The sequence below is a fragment of the Buteo buteo genome, chromosome 20 (genome assembly GCF_964188355.1).
Source record: "Buteo buteo chromosome 20, bButBut1.hap1.1, whole genome shotgun sequence".
Lineage (NCBI taxonomy): Eukaryota > Metazoa > Chordata > Aves > Accipitriformes > Accipitridae > Buteo > Buteo buteo.
Window position 1 is genome coordinate 21,676,782 of NC_134190.1, and position 18,854 is coordinate 21,695,635.

General features: G+C 38.0%; 1 protein-coding gene across 2 annotated transcripts in view; it reads left to right on the forward strand.

Annotated features, from left to right (window-relative positions):
• CDH12 (cadherin 12) overlaps window positions 1-18,854 on the forward strand; it is a 155,693-nt gene that overhangs the window by 74,694 nt on the left and 62,145 nt on the right. The window contains exons 3-4 of one of the 2 annotated variants that reach the window (XM_075052482.1): window positions 5,785-5,904; window positions 12,215-12,382. In XM_075052482.1, the coding sequence (XP_074908583.1) occupies window positions 5,785-5,904; window positions 12,215-12,382 (288 nt within the window). The remainder of the gene's footprint in view (window positions 1-5,784; window positions 5,905-12,214; window positions 12,383-18,854) is intronic. The other variant, XM_075052483.1, reaches the window with a different exon arrangement.

Here is an 18,854-nt window from a genome sequence, read left to right on the forward strand (position 1 = left end):
TCCCAGAAGGGCAATGTCAGCATCTCTCTTTACAGATGCACATGTTCTCCCAGTACTGGAGCTTTGCTACTAGTAGCAGGTCAGGGGAATATTTATTGAGACAGGGGATCTCCTGATCTGAATTGCAATGTAGTGCTGCAGTGAGTCATAAATTCGCTTCTCCTTTTTTTTCTCTCTAAAAAAAAAGAAAACACAAGAAAGGTAGATGTTGATTAGGTTTTTACTTGAATTCTGAAAAGAAGACGGACATTGTTTGGGTTGCCAAGGTGCTATTCTTGGAATTGTTTAGGAAGAATATTGTGCAAAGTAGTGAGTTTCTATGCCAGCAGCTAAGCGTCTCCTTCCTCCTGCCCATATAAAAAATGTTTGCACAATTGTCTGATTTCTTTCAAAAGTACTAGGCAGGCCCAGCAGAGTGACAAAACCACAAACTCCTACATGTGGTAGGGGAGAGGTTGTACAGCAAGATGATGACAACTCTTTTAACTCTACAAAAAAAAAAAAACATGTTGGGGGGGAGGAGGGAAGAAAAAGAAAACTTACAGCAGAAGATCTGCTGTTTGATCTTTACTCACCATGAGTAGATGCAACTACCTTGATAGTCCATTACAAAAAGTAAATTCTATGAAAATGCACATCCAATGTCTCATACTCATTTCCTCCTAACAAAAGACAGGAAAAAAAAGTTGAACAAGATAAATGGTAAAATCACAGCCTTGGACTTCAGAAGAGGAAGCTTGAGTTTGTTCAGGAATCTGCTTGGCAGGATTCTATAGGAGCATCCAAAGAGGTTGTGGGATTGCTGTCATTGGAGGTATTCAAAATGCCTCGACAAGGGCCTGAGCGACCTGCTCTGACTGAACCTCTGATCTTCATGGAGTGGAGAGAGGCTCCAGCGAGAGCCTGTGGAACACTTACAATATGCTGAAGTCCTGCTCTCACTTGCAGTATCCTTTCCCTTCTCAGTTACCCCCAAACCTTACTGCTCCCATCCAGCCCTCTCTTGCCTCTTCAAAGCCTCAAAGCAGGTCCCCCTCACTTTCTCTGGAAAATAACGCACTACCAGTACTTAACTGGATTTTGGCATTTATTACCAAACTTAATGGGATTTGCATGCCTAGTGAAAGCTGATCTTAATGAGAAAAGACTTGACATATTGCCATCTCCTTTTTTCTTCATCTTTGCAATTCTATTGACTGTACATTATTTTTGCAGGAATCATGTCTAAATAAATCTGTTGTCTTACTCTCCTAGCCTGGAATCCTCTCATTTTCCCCTACAGTGAAATAACTAATTTATCTAGTCCCAGTTGAGTTTTGTGAATTCTTGATCATGCCCTTCAGTTCAATGAACTAAACATAAGAAATTAAAATTTCCTGCTTGGTATTTTTGGAAGCCAACAATAGCTCCACAGCCAGCAAGATATCCCACCTACACTTTGGTGATGGCAAAACTTATTTCCAGGTTGAAAGAGTACAAAAGGTCAATATTTTATTCTTTTATAAGAAAAAATTGGGGAGGGGGGATCAATAAATTAAATGTTCTGTTTTGAAATTGGGGATGGTCTGAATTTTGGAGTAATTTTTTTAATAAATTCTGACTGGTCATTCGTAAGCAATTTGAAAATATCAAACTGGGTGTATTAGAAAGTGTTGAAATTTCTAATACTCTTTGGATGGGAAGAAATTTAATTAATACTGCTTTTCTTTGAGAGGTTCTTCTGATTTTGGCGAAGTAGCATTTTTTCTAATGAAAGACTGTCAGAAAAAAATGGTAATAGTTCTAGAAGTCAAATCCTTATTTCATAAACATTCCTATTATGGTATAAACTCAGGCTTCCTGTAGTTCCCTCCAGTCATTCTAATATAAACTATGAGGCTTTTTTAGGGCTATTTTAGTCAGTTTGTCCAACGAGTTAGAGATGTTGGGCCCCATTCTATTTGCAGTTATTGCTGGATTGCCTTTGGACTTCACCTAGAGTAAAATTCAGGCCAGTATGCTTGCTGTGATTAAAACAACTATTTACAATATGTTAGTCCTCAATATTGTCTGTATTATTTTAAAGAAAACATAATCTTCATTAAAATTCCATACCATTTCCTTGAGCTGTGTGAATGGTTTAGCATTATTTTTCTTCTCTTTTTAAAACATAAATAAATCCTTAAGCACATCATTCCATTCTCTGCATTTTATAATGCCTTACATCAAATATTTGTTGATTGCACATGAAAAATTAAAAAAAACCTGACTATCGTTTAAGGCATTTCCGAACAACAAAAAATACTGTATTTTTTTTGTTCATTTGATTACTTGATGCAGTAATGTAAGTACATATTTTAATTAAAATGTCATGAGCTATAGTAAATATGATCCTCCATCACTACCTTTGTGCATTAAAGATTTACAGCCGTAGTGCCCTGTATTATTGCCTGGAAAAAAATAATTAGATTTTAGAGTCTACTTTTAAAAATATATTGGTTTTATTCTTTGCAATAAAGTAGAAAGCTTGTTAGATACAATGAGCAATGCTTGATAATACTGAAGGCATGAGAAACCAATTTCAAAAAACCTGTTTAGAACATTAGATATGTATTTAAGTAGTAAATGACTGGAGGCACATTAAAAAAACATGCCTGACCTCTCATAAAAATATAAGCTTTACATATTATCTGTTTGTTGTAAAAGATATGACAGATGAATTAATACGGTTGAAACTGCTGTCACTGTGAAATGGATTATTTTTCATATTCAGTGTCTGCTATTTATCAGGCTAAAACATGACTTTGAATGTCTGCCTTAATAAATTGTCCTCCTGAGGTGATGGCCTGCTGTTTCTATCAGTCTCAAGTGTTCGAGAGATCTTCGGTATGGTGTTTGCAGGTTCTCTGTTGATAACCTGTGAGAAGGCGGGTGTTGTGGCTAGCCTTCCAGAAACATTAGATTTTTAAATCCTAACCTTTGGTAGGCCTTCTCAGTGGTCAGCACTTCAGAAAATAAGCACACTTACAAAGAAGCTTAATTTTCTGCCCTTGCGTTTGTAAATCTTGGTCTGCCTGTCCTGTTCTCTTATGGAGAATGTCGCTCCCTTCAAGGTGGAAAGCAAAGGTCTTGGCAACATGATGATAAAATTTTGTCAGTTTGTACTCAGAAGACAAACTAAAATCAGCTGCCTTAAGTAGCAACCAGTGTGGCATCAGAAACACGAGTCCTGGCCCAAGGGGAGACTTGGGACTGTGTGACAGCATTGCCTTTTTTTGGCAAAAGTGCAGGCTAAAAGTGTCCTAAACCAGTCCTGAAGCAGCACACTTGTCAGCCAGAGCACTCGGTCACCCAGTTCAGACCTCAGCATCTGGGAGTCTGATGCTTGGCTGTAGCACTTCAGAGAGGAGCAAAAGTCACCAGCCTAAAGTCAGAACACAGTGGAAGACTGAACAATTTGGAAAGAAGGCAGCAGCTATGTTAAAAAGTGGCATTTCTTTTCAGTAGAAAAAGCAGACTGAATTTTTCAGGTTGAAAAGAGAGTGAGATACCGTAGCAATGAAGACAATAGTGTTTATACTGGGAAGGCACGTTGCACTGTACAGTGAGTGAACATGACATGTTTTGTCAATGTAATTGCTCCAAAAGGAACAGATCTTGCTTTTTCTTCAACAACAGGAAGGGCCCCAAGGTGGCACATACAGTGAACATACGGTTTTTCAAGGGAAGCGGGGGGGGGGGCGGGAATTTCAAAGCTACCATTTCCTTCTCCATCTTGGTCACTGGAGCAGAACTAAGTTATTGCTGTGGCTCCTTGAATTTCTGGAGCAGAAAACAGGGCTGAAAGTGGGAGATCCTATTACAAAGGTATTCCTTATGGACAGGAACAGGTGAAAGCCATGAAATGCTCTACAGGTATTCGATAGCTTCTGTCTGTCATTCCAGTAGGAAAATGTATTCCTCCAGCTGGGCTTGAGTGAGCTATTTAATGTATAGCCAGTTACGGTTATGTGTTACGTAAAGAAAGGCACAAGTGTTTGAGTAGGCACTGCTTCCACAATTGTTATACTGAACCTGGACTTTGGTCTTCCCTAACTCCTATCATTCTTCACCCTTCACATCCAGAAAATCAAGAGAGTAACCTCAGGTTTTTAGTTAACTGAATCCATCTCAGTTGTTTATTTTCATTCATTTATTCATAGCTAATAATTTCTTTCTTTTAGAAGTTGATCTTAATGGAACACTCCATCAGCTTAAAAACATGATCAGCCTATTGACTTTAAAAAGTGATTGTTAGTCAAATAACAGTTACATTTCTGTGTCTTCTTCAGGAGATAGAAAGAATATCTGTGGAATAATTTTCATTCTCTGTTGTTCAATCAACAACCTTAACAGGAGCAGTCTTGTATGACAAGCCATTATGCAGCAAGTATTTTTACAATGTTAATTGTAAAAAGCCCTTCAGCACCACTGTCAGTCCTTATACAGAAAGATGCTGGGGGAGCGGGGACTGAAAAAAAAAATCCTTCAAACAGCTACTTCTGCTATCAGTTACTTTCCTGTCTGTCTCACAGGACCTTTCACATGGAGCATCTCTCAGTGAGGCACTCCCAGAAATAAACTTCGACAAGTCCATTAAGGTTAATTTTAGATTGTGAACATCCTTTGAAACTTGCCAGTTTTCATTACAGAAAAGTAGCAGTCTTGAAGTGCTTGCAGTATTCCATGGATATTCTTGAGAAAACGTCAGATGACCTCCAAATGCAGAACACTTCTTAAAGCAAAAACAGTGGGGATAACCCTCCTCCCTGGGCTGGTTCTCATGTAGGTTGTCTTAAGCCTCACTCACTCTAAATCAGAATTGCAAATTCCAACATTCATTTGCACAGAAGATCATAGGAAACTATTAATTCTTCAAAGCTGATGGGAAAGCCTAAATACGTGGCTGTTTGTTTTGCTGAAGGCTATAGTTTGAACAGTATTTTCATTATGAGGTAGTGGGGGAATGCAGGTAGATTGCTTAGCTACCAGCAGGAGGGACAAGATACTTCTACAAGACTATTGCCATTTACAGTGAGTTTTCTGTCTTCATGTGCATTTCTTTTGCTCCATGGGTCCCCTTTAAGTCAGAATGTAAGGCAAACTGCACTAGGTCTGGTCTATAACCACGGCTGAAAATAGAGTGTCAAAAGGGGGTTCTTCCTCCACAGTACTTCTGTTTCCTACTGAGCTGTATTGGTAAGGCAAGAAGGTTCAAGTTTAGATTTTGAAGACAACTGGCTGAACCAAACACCTAATTTCATTCTACAACGGGAATCTGAATTCCACCTTTAGAAGACTGCAGTGTAGTTTTTAAAGGTACTTAGAGTTTGGTTTGCCAGCAGATTCAGGAGTTGCTTGGTGAAACACTTGTTTTAAAGGCAATTCACATATTTTACTTCCACTGTTGTCTAGCTTTTCACAAAACTGTGGAATATACTCCTTTTGCAAAATCGACTGTTGTGCTTCCCCAGACCTCCATTCTATATGTGTTGGGTAAAAAGTTTTCGTAAATAATGCATGCATCATAAACTGTTTATAAATATCTTCTGATGGTGGGCTGTTTCCCCTTTCCTTGCCATTATGCCTCAGCTGTTACCTAGATGGTTGCTAACATGGAGATGAAGAATTGGCTGTTTTATTCTCACCTTGTTTCCAGTTGAACAAGAATTACAATAGAATCCACTAGCAACAGGACTAACATGTCTGAAATATCCCTGATCACTGCTCTATACTGAAAATGTGATTACCTGTGTTTCTTTGCAGGAGCATATGTGCTACAAGTAAAGGCAACAGATGCTGATGATCCTACTTACGGAAACAGTGCTAGAGTGGTTTACAGCATTCTTCAGGGGCAGCCATATTTCTCCATTGATCCGAAGACAGGTAAATAGTTTATCAGCAACAGTGGAAGATTTAAAGTTTAGATTTTGATTCATGTGGGCAGTATCAGTGAATAAATATGGACTGGGCTGATATGGCCAAAAGCCAGTAGAGTAACTTTGCACATGATTCAGTTTTGAGTATTGACTAGTTTTTGAATAAATTATAATCTGTTGTAGAAACAAAAGAAACATGCTCCTCCAATCAGTCTAAAATATGTATACATTGAACAATTGTTTTTTTATGCTTTACCATTTCTCTATAGCTAAAGTTTTATCTGCTACATGCATTCTGTTTTTTGGGGTTTTTTTCCTGATGATTCAGGTTTGTATCTTGGGTCTACATTCTTTTTTCTTAGCATTTTTACTTGCTGAACTTACAGTCGGAAATTCTCTAGCAAGTATTGTTTTGCTATATAGAGCTAATTTGAGACTGTGGAACAGCTAATCATCTTTTGCCCTCCTCTTTTCCTGGGGCATGGTATGTTTGTCTGGGGTTACTGGATGTGTGAGCAGAGAAGGATGATACCTTTAAAGAGACTGAAGTATGTGGGAGATTGGTAGACATGTTAATTAGGTATCTTGTCCTATACTTCTAAATGTCATTCTTGTTTCTATATTTAGTAATTCAGTTAAGGAGCCAATAACCTACATGGTGAATGCCATGCATTGTGTCATCCTGAATGTGTTACAGAGATAGTTGTCCATATGCCCCTTTCAGCGAATAGTTTCTCCTTCCAGTGGAGCTGTACTTGAATGTCAGTTTGTGTGTTAAAGAGCCTTTATCTCTGATCAATAGTTTGGCAGTGAGAGCCTCATAAGGCTGTTAGTGCACTGTCTCCAGTGGGCACATTCCTTTGTCACATGCTCCATTTAGCAGGAGATCATATTGCAATTTTCAGTGAGCAATTTTACTTTTTGAACTGAAATGGGACTTCTTCAAGTGTCTGGGGAAAAAGAAGTATTTACTTTTATACCTATTTTTTTATTTCGGTCTTGTAAAGAATGAGGAGGAATTTAATGGCAAGAAAAACCTTTACTGGAGCCACAATTGGAGTTCTAGTACAAGTTTCCCAAGAAAAAAAATTAATAGTTGTTAGCACTTGAAGAAAAACTTTTTTTCCCGTGGCACTTTGAAGTGCTGTATCATATGCTCTCATCTATTACTCAGTAGTGAGTAGCGAGTGGATCATAGGTGATGCCCTGCACTGTACTAGCCCTGGAACATCATACAAACCCAGTGTTTGCACATCTGTATATCAATATCTTTAATGAGTTATTCAAGTGGGCCTTGGTGGTAAAAGAATGGACACAGCTGTAAAGGAAGATTCATGAAACAGCTAGCCCAGCATAGCTTAAAATCCTATACCAGAAAAAAGCATATAGATTCATGCTTCTATGAGCAACAGTAGTGTGCTGTAATCTGGCTTACATTAGAGAGGTCACAATATGAGAGTTACCTGTGCCTCTAACAATGACTGTAGAGATAGACAGTATGTGAATAGTAATGCACAGGACCATGCTTAAGGATTTGCTGTAAAATCCAGGAGTCTTGGGCAGCACTACAGGTCTGGCATTTCCCATTCTTTATTTTATAACTGAGGAGATGATACAGTAGTTTTTCACTGCAGAGTTTTACTGGCAGACACCTGCCTTGGGTGTTTTTGACAGGAGAGGGGAAGAAAGCCATTTGGGTACAAAATGACAGACAAACTCAGACGTGCTAGCAGATAGATAAGCATTTTTGGGGTTGCCGTTGTTGGCTTTTTTTGCTGTCTCTTGCATTCTAATGACAATTTTGAGACATTCCCTTGTAGTTATTTAAAGAACTTAAGAACATCCATACTAGGTCAGAGCAAAGGTCCGTGCTGCCCTGTGTCATGTTTCCAAAAGTGATGGCCTGCTCAGCTCTAGTGAAGGATAAAAGAAGAAGTGTTTAGTGATGCACCCCCTGAATACTCTTCTAGTCTTCAACAACTTGTTCTTACGAAGTTCCTGGGCAATTAGCAGTGTCCATGTGACTAAAACTCTGAAAGGATTTCACCTCCATAACTTGTCCACTTCCCACTAGAGTTGACTTGTCCAGGAGCATAGTATCTGTGCACCCAGTGACTAGAAATTCCACAGCAAAAGGTTCTTTGGGTGAAGACCCAGGTCCGCTTGCTTTTTTGAAATGCAACACCTCTTAACTTATTTCATACCTCACACTTATATTGCACGAGACAGTGAGAAGTTAATTCCTATTTATTAGTTCCCCATGACCTTATAGACCCATATTGTCCTCCAGTTCCCTTTTTTCTAGATTGAAGACTTCTTTAAACAGAAGCCATTCTGTAACACTGATTATCCTCTCGTCCTTCTCGGGATGAGAAAGAGCACACAGTATTCAAGAAGGAAGCTCATATAGATATATAAAATGGTTTAATTATAACACTTCTGTTCTTTATTCCTTTCCAAACAGTTCCAAACATTCTGTGTACTTTTTAGCTTCTACCACACAAAAGCTGATATGTTTGTGGAAATTTCTGTTACTACCTTAAGATCTGTCATGGTTTAACCCCAGCCAGCAACTAAGCACCACACAGCCGCTCACTCACTCCCCCCCCAACCCAGTGGGATGGGGGAGAAAATCGGGAAAAGAAGTAAAACTCCTGGGTTGAGATAAGAACGGTTTAATAGAACAGAAAAGAAGAAACTAATCATGATAACGATAACACTAATAAAATGACAACAGCAATAATAAAAGGATTGGAATGTACAAATGATGTGCAGGGCAATTGCTCACCACCCGCCGACTGACACCCAGCCAGTCCCCAGTGGCGATCCCCCTCCCCCACTCCCCCCAGTTCCTGTACTAGATGGGACGTCCCATGGTCTGGAATACCCCGTTGGCCAGTTTGGGTCAGCTGTCCTGGCTGTGTCCTGTGCCGACTCCTTGTGCCCCTCCAGCTTTCTCACTGGCTGGGCTTGAGAAGCTGAAAAATCCTTGACTTTAGTCTAAACACTACTGAGCAACAACTGAAAACATCAGTGTGTTATCAACATTCTTCGCATAGTGAACTCAAAACATAGCACTGCACCAGCTACTAGGAAGACAGTTAACTCTATCCCAGCTGAAACCAGGACAAGATCGCATCGCAAGGCAGTAATGGTGAAACCACTGACCATAACTTTGTATATGAAAGAAGGATTGTGTTTGGCATGCACATGATTTTACACATACTCCTTTCTCAAATCATTCCTGATAGGTGATAAACATTTGCTCTGATATGAACGTAGTACACTTGAAGAGTTTTTAACCTTTGTGAGTCTGAATGTCACAGCTGCCCCTTTACTCCTTTTCTTTACTGACCTAATTTTTTGCAGTGCTTTGCTGGAGGTAAGCAAACTCTGGAAGCAGGAGAGTTAGCTTTTATTGCTCTTGCAGGAAGGTTAAATGCACTACAGTCCCTGCTGGAAAGCAGCTGTTGGACTGGCACATTTTAAGGCCTCAAATCTTATATGTGGGGGTTACTTCTTGATGCTATGAAATTGCTCTTCTGATTTTAATGTGAGTTTTCTTTAACATGGAGCAATTCTCTTAAGAGAGATAACCTCACTTATCTTTCCTCTGTACGTTCTGTTCTTTTACTAAAATGTCCTTTTGACAAACTTCTTTCCAACCAAACTTCTGATATGTTTATGAGGTCAATATTCTTATTTATGGCTAGATGTCTCCAATTTTTTCTTAGACCCGGTATTCTAGTCCATATTCTGACCTCAGTTATATTCTTGAAATCCAAATTGGTGTCAGCAGGAGTATTGATGTTAATATTTATTCAGGAGGTTTTTCACGGAACCTGGATTTTCTCTTCCACATAAGTGGATCATCTCCTGTTGAATTACGGCTCAATAAATTTGCGGAGTGTATCTTCTGGCCCAGGTCCCATACATACTATTTTCAATTTTCAGCAGCCTCATCGAGACCATACTTTTCTGCACATTTGATATTGATGACATTTGCAAAGAAAAAAAAAAAATCAAAGTTATTCAGTTCTGGAGCTGAACAATCTTTACTGCAAAATCTTAAGGTAGAAGGATTTAAAAACACTCATAACACCATTACATGCACATAAGGACTCTACATTATAATAAGCCTTTGATTTAAAGTTTGGATATTCCTTGTCAAGCTAAAGCTGGAATACCGATATTTGTAGTGCTTTCTTTCCCATGGATTTTTATCTCCATTTTAGTTTTCTGTTTTCCTGGTCAGAAAACCTTAAATCACCTTTGTCCTGTCCATATGAACTTCTGATTTTGGTGGAAATAGTATTTTTCAGGGTTTTTTCTATGCTTTTGAAATAGAGTAGGTAGAAAAGGAAGAACTGCTTATGAACTGCTAGACATGGAAATTACTCTCATTGATTTTTTTTTTGCTGGAGACAAAGGTTTTTTACAGAAAAATATATGGAATGACCTTGTACTTCCAGACAGGAATAAACAGTGGGGGATTGGGAACGTTACTACTAGAGTGATAGCCAATCCTTCATTTTGTGAAGACCATCTGGAATATTTCTAACTGAGAAAGCTACTCAGTTCTACCTAAAACAGGTTAACAATCAGATGAACTGCATCTCCTGCTCACCACCTACTATCTGCCCATTTTCACGGTTTCTATTTATTTTGTTTTGCTAGTATAACAAGGGAAGTCTTTAATTCTCAGAGCTCTTTTCTCCTTGAAATGAGCATACCAGGGATGTTGTAAAATACTGTGGAACATATAGTCTCCACAATGCAAAAGTACGGATTAAGAGACTCAAGAGGAAGCCTAGTAATGTTCATTCTATTTACAAAAAGATTTTCTCATAAATCTCACATGAATATGAACAAATTTTTACAGTTTTACAGTTCAAGATTTCTGTCTGGGACAAACAAAACATTGAACACCACTGTTTTCAAAAGCTCAAAAGGATAGTGTTGCAGTATCTAAATGTTCTTAAGTATTTGCTAGTCATATTCCAGATCTATGCAGTACAATATATGCCATGCTGAGGTAGAAAATAGTAGTTATTATTAAAGTTGTCATTATCATAATCGGTGTTACAAGTGGAGAAAAAGGAAATTGTTATACAATTCAATTCAATGGGAATTTTTAAGAGGTTCCAGAAATAGCAGATTTAGGTCAAAGTTATTTCTAGACTCTGAACAAGTACTATAAATGAACAGTTCCTATTCTTACTTGTTAACACAGCAGTGGTTAGTTGCTATAAAGATAAGAATGACCCTTAAAGCTTGTTTCTTATCATTCCAGACGCATTATAACACCAGGGGGAAAAGATTGCTTTTAAACCCAAATAGTTTAATACTAGAAAATAATATTTTCTTAAACAATAATAACTTAGAGCAGAAGCATGCTTCTAGTTGGTTTATTTTTCAGTTGTGCATGTGATCTGCACCAATTTTCACCTAGCCATTTTCTGAAAACTATTGCTGAATATATAGCATTTTGCAATGTAATATGCATTTGTAAAATTTTGACAGAAATGTGTTTTCTCCTATACATTTGGTTTCAAGAGAAAGGCTTGAGAGCCCAAAACCTTATAGCTTTTTACAACCTCATCAGCTAATCCTATGATCAGTAGTACCTCTCGCTCTCTACAAGTCTTCCTTTATCACGTACATTCTCAACATATCAGAAGGGAGATTATGGCATACCTATTTAGACATCAGCTATCCAAAATCACTGAAGATTAAGAGTCATTTGGGTAATGTCTTACCATGGTATTTTAATTACATTTCTTTAAGGAAAGTCCTAAAGTTTTCATGGCATCTATGTGCTGTATCAAGAAAACTTTCTCACGCAAAGGAGTCTTCTAATAAAGACCTCCTTTTGTACAGAAGGAATATTGTCTTGGCCTACAGTAGCTTAACTGCGATGGCAAGTGACTGGTTGCGAACAATTGAGGATACAGGCTCTGAAATGCATTGCCACCTCTTCCTACATGGCCTTGCTCTGCACAGTGCAGTGTTCTTTGGTCCCGATGTGGCAAACCTATGCTCACACCATTCACATCCCTAGTGAAAATGCACCGTTCTCTTTCAGCCGTTCATGACCTGATTGAAAAGACACAGCAGTCATTTTAAATGGTTGAATAGCTGAGGAGCACACTTTTGAAAAGCCTGAGTGATTTGCATGTTTCTGTGTGAACTCCTCTGTTATCAACCCTCTAGGAAAAGTTCCATTCCGGTCCAAGAGACCCAGTATTAAAATGGAATAGCAGACAATCTCAGTCCTTTGCTTACCTGTTCTTTCTCTTTCCCATTTCTTCTCGCAGGTGTAATAAGAACAGCTTTGCCAAATATGGACAGAGAAGTGAAAGAACAATACCAAGTGCTGATCCAAGCCAAGGACATGGGAGGACAGCTGGGAGGACTAGCTGGTACTACCACTGTAAACATTACTCTCACGGATGTCAATGACAACCCACCCAGATTTCCTAAGAGTATGTTGTATTCCAAATGCACTAATTTTCAAATAAGCATGACTGAAAGTATTAATGTGAAAAATCCTTTAGATAAGGAATTGAGATCCAGGAAGAAGACGAGTATATAATGAAAATATTTAGAATATACTGTTGGGGTTTTTTTAAATAATATAAAGCTCAATTTTAAAGTATGAGTTTTGAATGTTTGAAAGGAAATATATCATCATTCCACAGGACCAGCCTGAGCCTAAGAGTTCATTTCATTTACGCTTTAAAAATTATTTGGGAAATACTATTTTGTCAAGGGAAACTGGATGATCCCCTTCAAATGACAAAAGATTATAACCTGAGACTTCTAGGTACCAAAGACAGAACTGGCTTATGCTAAGCATTGTACACCCTCGAAATAGTGATCATCCACTGACAATTTATAACATTTCATATCAATTAGTTTAAATGAGGCTTTTCAGAAGTATACTAATTTAAAGAGTTTCATAGTCTGTGTATAATTAGCAGGATTGTCACTTACTGCTCTCCTTAAATTTACTGAAGTTTTGTATATTCCGTACCTTTGAAATGCAGAAACTAATCAAGCATAAACCTTGATAACTACGCCGAAACAACTAGCTGCTAAAAGTTGTTAGTAAGGCAAATTCATATGAGAACATTCGTGTGAATTTGCAGTAAGATCATGGCAGCTTTTTACTTTGAATCATTTTTCTTGCACATGAATTGTAATCCCACTTCATGTATTATAAATGCTCCTTAGGTACAAAACCACATCTGAAACTTCACACTTTTCTTTCATATAAAAATTCTTCTTTTCCTCATGTGAAAATATATTGCGTTTCTGCCTGCAAGAATGACCATGTTAAGAGAAAGATCCATCTGGCCCCGCCTTCTGTTTCTTACACTAGAGGGTATACATAAGAACAGGCCAAAACAATACTCTGGAACATTTTCCTCAGTTTCTAATGATTTTTAGCCCAGATGGTGTCTCTGTATTTAACAACCCTCAGTGTTAGCGAGGTGCACAGATTAATCATATATCACAAAACCAACAGCTTCCCCTCATTTGTTTTGAATCCATCCCTCCATATATACCTGCATGTTGACCTCTTTAAAGAATTCAGAAGGCGTTGCAAAATATGACCTTTATTTAGAAAAGCTGCATTGAGTTTTTTTCAGTATGAGATATTCTCCATGAGTCCATGATTCCCGCTCCTACTGTTTTGCCCTGTGCATGTCAGTCGTATCTATCCTTAGCTCCCTTGAACTCCCTGGAAATCTTTGGGGAAAAAAAGTCAGTGTTATATTAGCACCGCCAAGCCTTCTTGTGCTACAGTACTTTGAATCAAAATATTACACATCATAATAGTTTACTTATTTCATTCTTCAGGCTCTTGGGCATGTAACAGCTAATCCCAATGATTTGTTACTGTTGTGTCTGTTCGTTCCACAACTGCTTCTATAGCTAATTAAACCTTCTCATGAGTCCCCCATAAAGAAGGGTTCCAGGATAGAAAAATTTCCCAGCTATTCTATGCTGAACACAAAGAAAAAAATGTATTAAGTTTTACATTTGTGATCTTATCTTCTCTGAGCACTTCTTCTGTATCTCAGTTTTGGGTTGGCTTTACGCAGTTCCTCTCAGGCTTTTGCCTCCAGATGTCTTTAAAAGACAATTATTATTAGCTTGTTTGCCAGAGATTTATTCAAACTCATTTTTTGTCTTCTTTATTGTAGTTTTATAGATAAAGCAGATTTTATGGTTCTTTCTATTGTCCTCCCTGAGACACAACTTCGTTTTTTTGAAGGATGTGTTCTTGCTTTTATTAGCTATGTTGTTTACTCTTACAGACTTGCTTTTTAATGGGTGCTGTGCATTTGCTGTGGGTCTTCAAAATGGTGTCCCTAGATAGCATCCACACTATCCACAGTGATTTAACTGTCTCAGCTATCCGATTCAGGTTTTTTATAGCAATACCCCTCAGTTTTATTTATTTCCACTTTTCTTTTTTTTTTTTTTTTTTTTTAATTTAACTGAGTGCAACCATCATGTAATTTTGGCTTTTATTACTCCTGCACAGATATTGCATTTAAACTCATTATGGTTGCTGTAAAATTTAGAAGAACTAAAGAACTTTTCCTGACTAACTAGTGTTAATACTGTTCTCTTCTTTAAGTCTCATTTGACTTAGAGCTTCCTTTAACAACCATCGTTATTCCTCCACTGATAAGGTCTACTTTGCCTTTCCTGCGCTGCCTGACTGATTTCCTTTTTTCCCACAGATTTCAAATATGCCTATTATGCTGATATTCTTGTTTAGCATGAGGCATTAAAGTTACCCATACTAGTTCCTATTTTAACCCTTGGCTTTATACTGTGGCTTTCTTTCTCCTCCTTACTGGACCCTAGTTTGATTCTGTGTGATCTGCTATTTCTGCATTTCCTACTGGATTACCATCACCTTTTGTAGCATTCTTCAGTGAAGAATGCAGAATTCTGATGACTGCACCCTTTATCTGAACTGTGTCCTTTTGCATTTTTTTTTAATTGTGTGCTTTCCAACACCTGCAAATTTTGCTGAACTTTTCAACTAGAATCACAGTGGTCAGAGAAAAGTTTTTAAACTTTGTGAAGCCTGTTTTTCCTATGGCCAAAATGAATTTTGCCTCTTCTCTATGGGCGCCCATTCTTTAGCAAATGCCCCTACCTTCCAATAATGTGAATCCCTTCTCCTTACACCTTTTTCTCAGCCAGGCATTTAAAGCTTTGCCTTTCCATCTTTCTCTCCCTGATTGTAGATAGTGAGACGATTTCAGACTATGCTACTATGAATGCCTTTAACTTCAGCTTTCGCTTCCCAGCCTAAATTTCACCCCTAAGTGTTTTGTCCAGTCTCACCTTATTTTGTCAGAGCTCACCTGGACTACAGCCACTGGCATCTCCTTGTGTTTCCTGACATCCTGTCAAAACACTGGTGAGATGCTCCAAATCTGGTCAACCAGCAAATCATCCCAGAGGGTCTCTTAGAACCAACATTCCCACTGTCCTTGTCCTCAGTGCTTGTTAAACTGCCCACCGCTGCGGTCTGCTCCGTCCTTTCAGCTGGAAGCCCTGCTGCTGGAAGGGTACCGCAGGTGCAAGAGGAAATAACATAACTGCCTGGGAATTGGAAAACTCGGTGCATTGGCAAGTTCCTTGCACCCAGTGCTCTTTCCCGTGCCTGATTTTGAGCTGTATATTTTACTTTCTTTGCTGTTAAGGGCCTCAGTAATTTTTTGTTTTAGTGTATGCCTTCATCTGCTGTGGTGTTGCAAAAATACACAAGTCTCACATAATGTCAGACAGTTTTCATGACACAGAGAAATCACGGAATATATCATCCTCTTTGAAGAAGATAGCCTTGAGGTCTCATTTAATGCATGCACTGTAGTTATGACGTCTTTGCCCAACTGTTGCTATGAAGGAGCAAAAAACATCACAAGAGACCAAGCTTGTCCTGTGGTTTGCATGATAATAGGGTTGAAAACCTTTTCTTTCAATTATATCAAATGTCACAGAAGCCGAATTATAGCAGTGTCTCTCAACAAAACAGAAGAGAATAATATTGGAAGCTTGTGTTGATATTGAAAATAATAAACATTTAGCATGGCTTACAAGCTAAAATGTCAGTATGGGGAATCCAGTGTATTGGAACAAGCTTGGTCAAGGCAGACAGTTACCTGAAAAATTGTTTTTTAGGGGGATGTGTTACAGGCAACATATTTATATTCTCGTAAACTCAGGACTTCTGCTTAATCAAAATAGTAAAAACAAAAATCCTGGTCAATGAGGATTTACTTAGCCAGTCCCATTTGGTTAAGCGGTATGTGAGATGATGTATAGTGTGCCTGAAATTCACAGAGATGCAAGGCTAATTACAGCTAATCAGAAATAATTGATAGAAAAAAAGTTGTGTATGAATTTTATTTCTAATGTACTAACTGTATTTTTCAGTTTTGCTCTTTGAAAACGTTGCAATGATTCAGAGTATCTACCTGCCAGGAAATGGAGTTTGTCATTTGCCTGACTACCATATCTAAACAGATACTGTGCAGAATTTTAATTTATGTGAAAAATAAGCCTTTAAAATCAGGTCCAGGTAGATGCCAAGTTCAGGCCTGGCAAGACCTAAAGAGCCCTCACTGTTGGGAGTCGAGACCTCCAGTATCACATTACTCACTGTTGGTCAACAAAGCCAGGAGGTCCAAGCTCAGACTGAAAAAAGGGACTGAAAGTCCTTTAACACTAACTGCTGCAGGGTAAATGTTTTTGCATCACATAATCAGGACCACAGTTTCCCAAAGGGCTTATACCAAAGATGCCATGCTATAGATTACCTTATCGAATAAGAAGATATTAATTATCACGGAATAAAGTTTAAGTTTATTTTCTGAACTCAGTTAAGCTGAAAAAAAAAAAGATTTCACAGCAGAAATGGGAGAACATATATTATTAATACTTGGAAGAAGCTACATTGATAAATAATACATTACAAGCTTGCCAAAAAAATGTATCACAGAACACCTTCATCTCATCGAGGATCCTTTAAGGAGACAGGCAGGTTCGGTTGGGATATCAGCATCCAGTGATGAAAAACCACTGACTATCCTGCTGAACATGGAATTTTTTATTTAGAACCTGTGCTTTTGAACATATTCAGTGGGGAACTCCCACCTTGTGTGTCTCACAGTAATGAGGAGTGTAACAAAGGGGAAACCTCTAAACATTATATATCTCTGTCAGAGTTGTTTGACCTGCAGGTATCTATTGGCCCACATTTCAGAAAACTGAGACACTTCAGAATACTGATATTTTCTTTATAACTAGAAGGAAAAATGAATCTGAATTATTTTATTAGTAGAAATGTATTTCCAAAAGTGTTTTATATACGTCTTGCCTGACTCTTCATTAGTACATTGATATTCTGCATTACTGTGCATGTTTCATTGTTAAAGATAGAACTTTTTCGTAAATATTAAAATAAATGTTTCATACCAAAGTTTTATTCTTACCAAAACCAGAAAAAGTAAGGCAAAGACTGAAAGGGAAAGTACTTTCGCTATCACAGCAATGATGTTCGAGCAATTAAATGAATATTTGGTGTAAGACAACATTGCCTTTGAACAGAGAAGAGTGGATAAAAGCTGTTTATCCAGGCATGCATCCTGGTCCAGAAGGGAACTGATGGCCTTTCTCTCTCAGCTACTCACATACGCGATAGCTGGTTAAGTAAAAAGACAGTTCAGCACATCCTTCCTAGAAACTAATGGGCTAACCCGTAACGCATCAAGCGTTAGACCAGTCAGAGCTAGCTGCAAGGACAGCCGTGGCTTGTTTCCAACTCTTAAAATAAGCTTCAAGAAAGGATGGATGGGTTATATTTACTTCAACATTTAAATGACAAAACCCGTATAATTAGTTGGTATAAATTATACTTTATGGAATCAAACCAATTAAGTGAAGTGGTTGATTCATATTTTGTAAGGTTATTGTGCTTCAGTTTTCCTGTCTCTTTCTTTTGTTCACTGATGACAGAGTGACTGTGAAAGCAATTTAGAGAAATAAACCCTTATATGCTGAGCAATTAAATCACATGAGAATCATTTTAGTCAAAGGAATAGTATGTCTTTTTACTTTAATATGACATAAATATACTTTTAGAGGATAAGGCCCTGATATAGAAGAAATACAATTGGATTTTAAAATCTATACAGTTTTTATTCTGATATTAGCAAATAAAAGACCATTCTCAAGTCTCTTATGCAGTCAGCAATAAGTTGGGTTTATTTTTAAGGTGACACTCCCTGAATTTACTTTTTTTATTCAAAAGAACTATTTGGCTAAGGCTATGTTTTATCATGGCATTTCTAACTCACGGGAGAAGTCAATATTGTAGGGGAATAACTGAAAACTGTTTTTAAAAGAAGAAAAATGAATTAAGGTTTGGACCCAGTAGTTGAATTTGGTCTACTTGTGCATGTCTTGGCTTTAAGAAAAGCAGCGCTCTGATGGTCAGAAACCATTATCTCAGGGCTGTTTTGCAACCACATTTAAAATGTTCAGACGGCTGTGGAGCAATGCCTAGACATCACGAGGGCCAGTTTTTTGCTGTCATTGGTCTTTCCAGAAGCATCCCAGTGAAATCCATCAAGTTAGTTTGCATAAAAGAGCATGGCAAATTTCCAGAAATGCTAACATGCTTGGAAACAGAAGTGCAACTATTCATCTTTCTGGTAATGACACCTTGAACAAAGCAAGGTCGAAGGATCATTCCTAGGACCTTGCACATCATCTGCCTGTCCATACTGTAGAAGTTTGCAGCTAATTGGATTTGGATTTCAAGAGTGGCCAATACAATGCATTTCGCAGAACGTATTAAATCCTCCACTGGAGACAGCAGAGGAAACAACAATCTCAAACAGAAAAGTCAACAAAACAGAC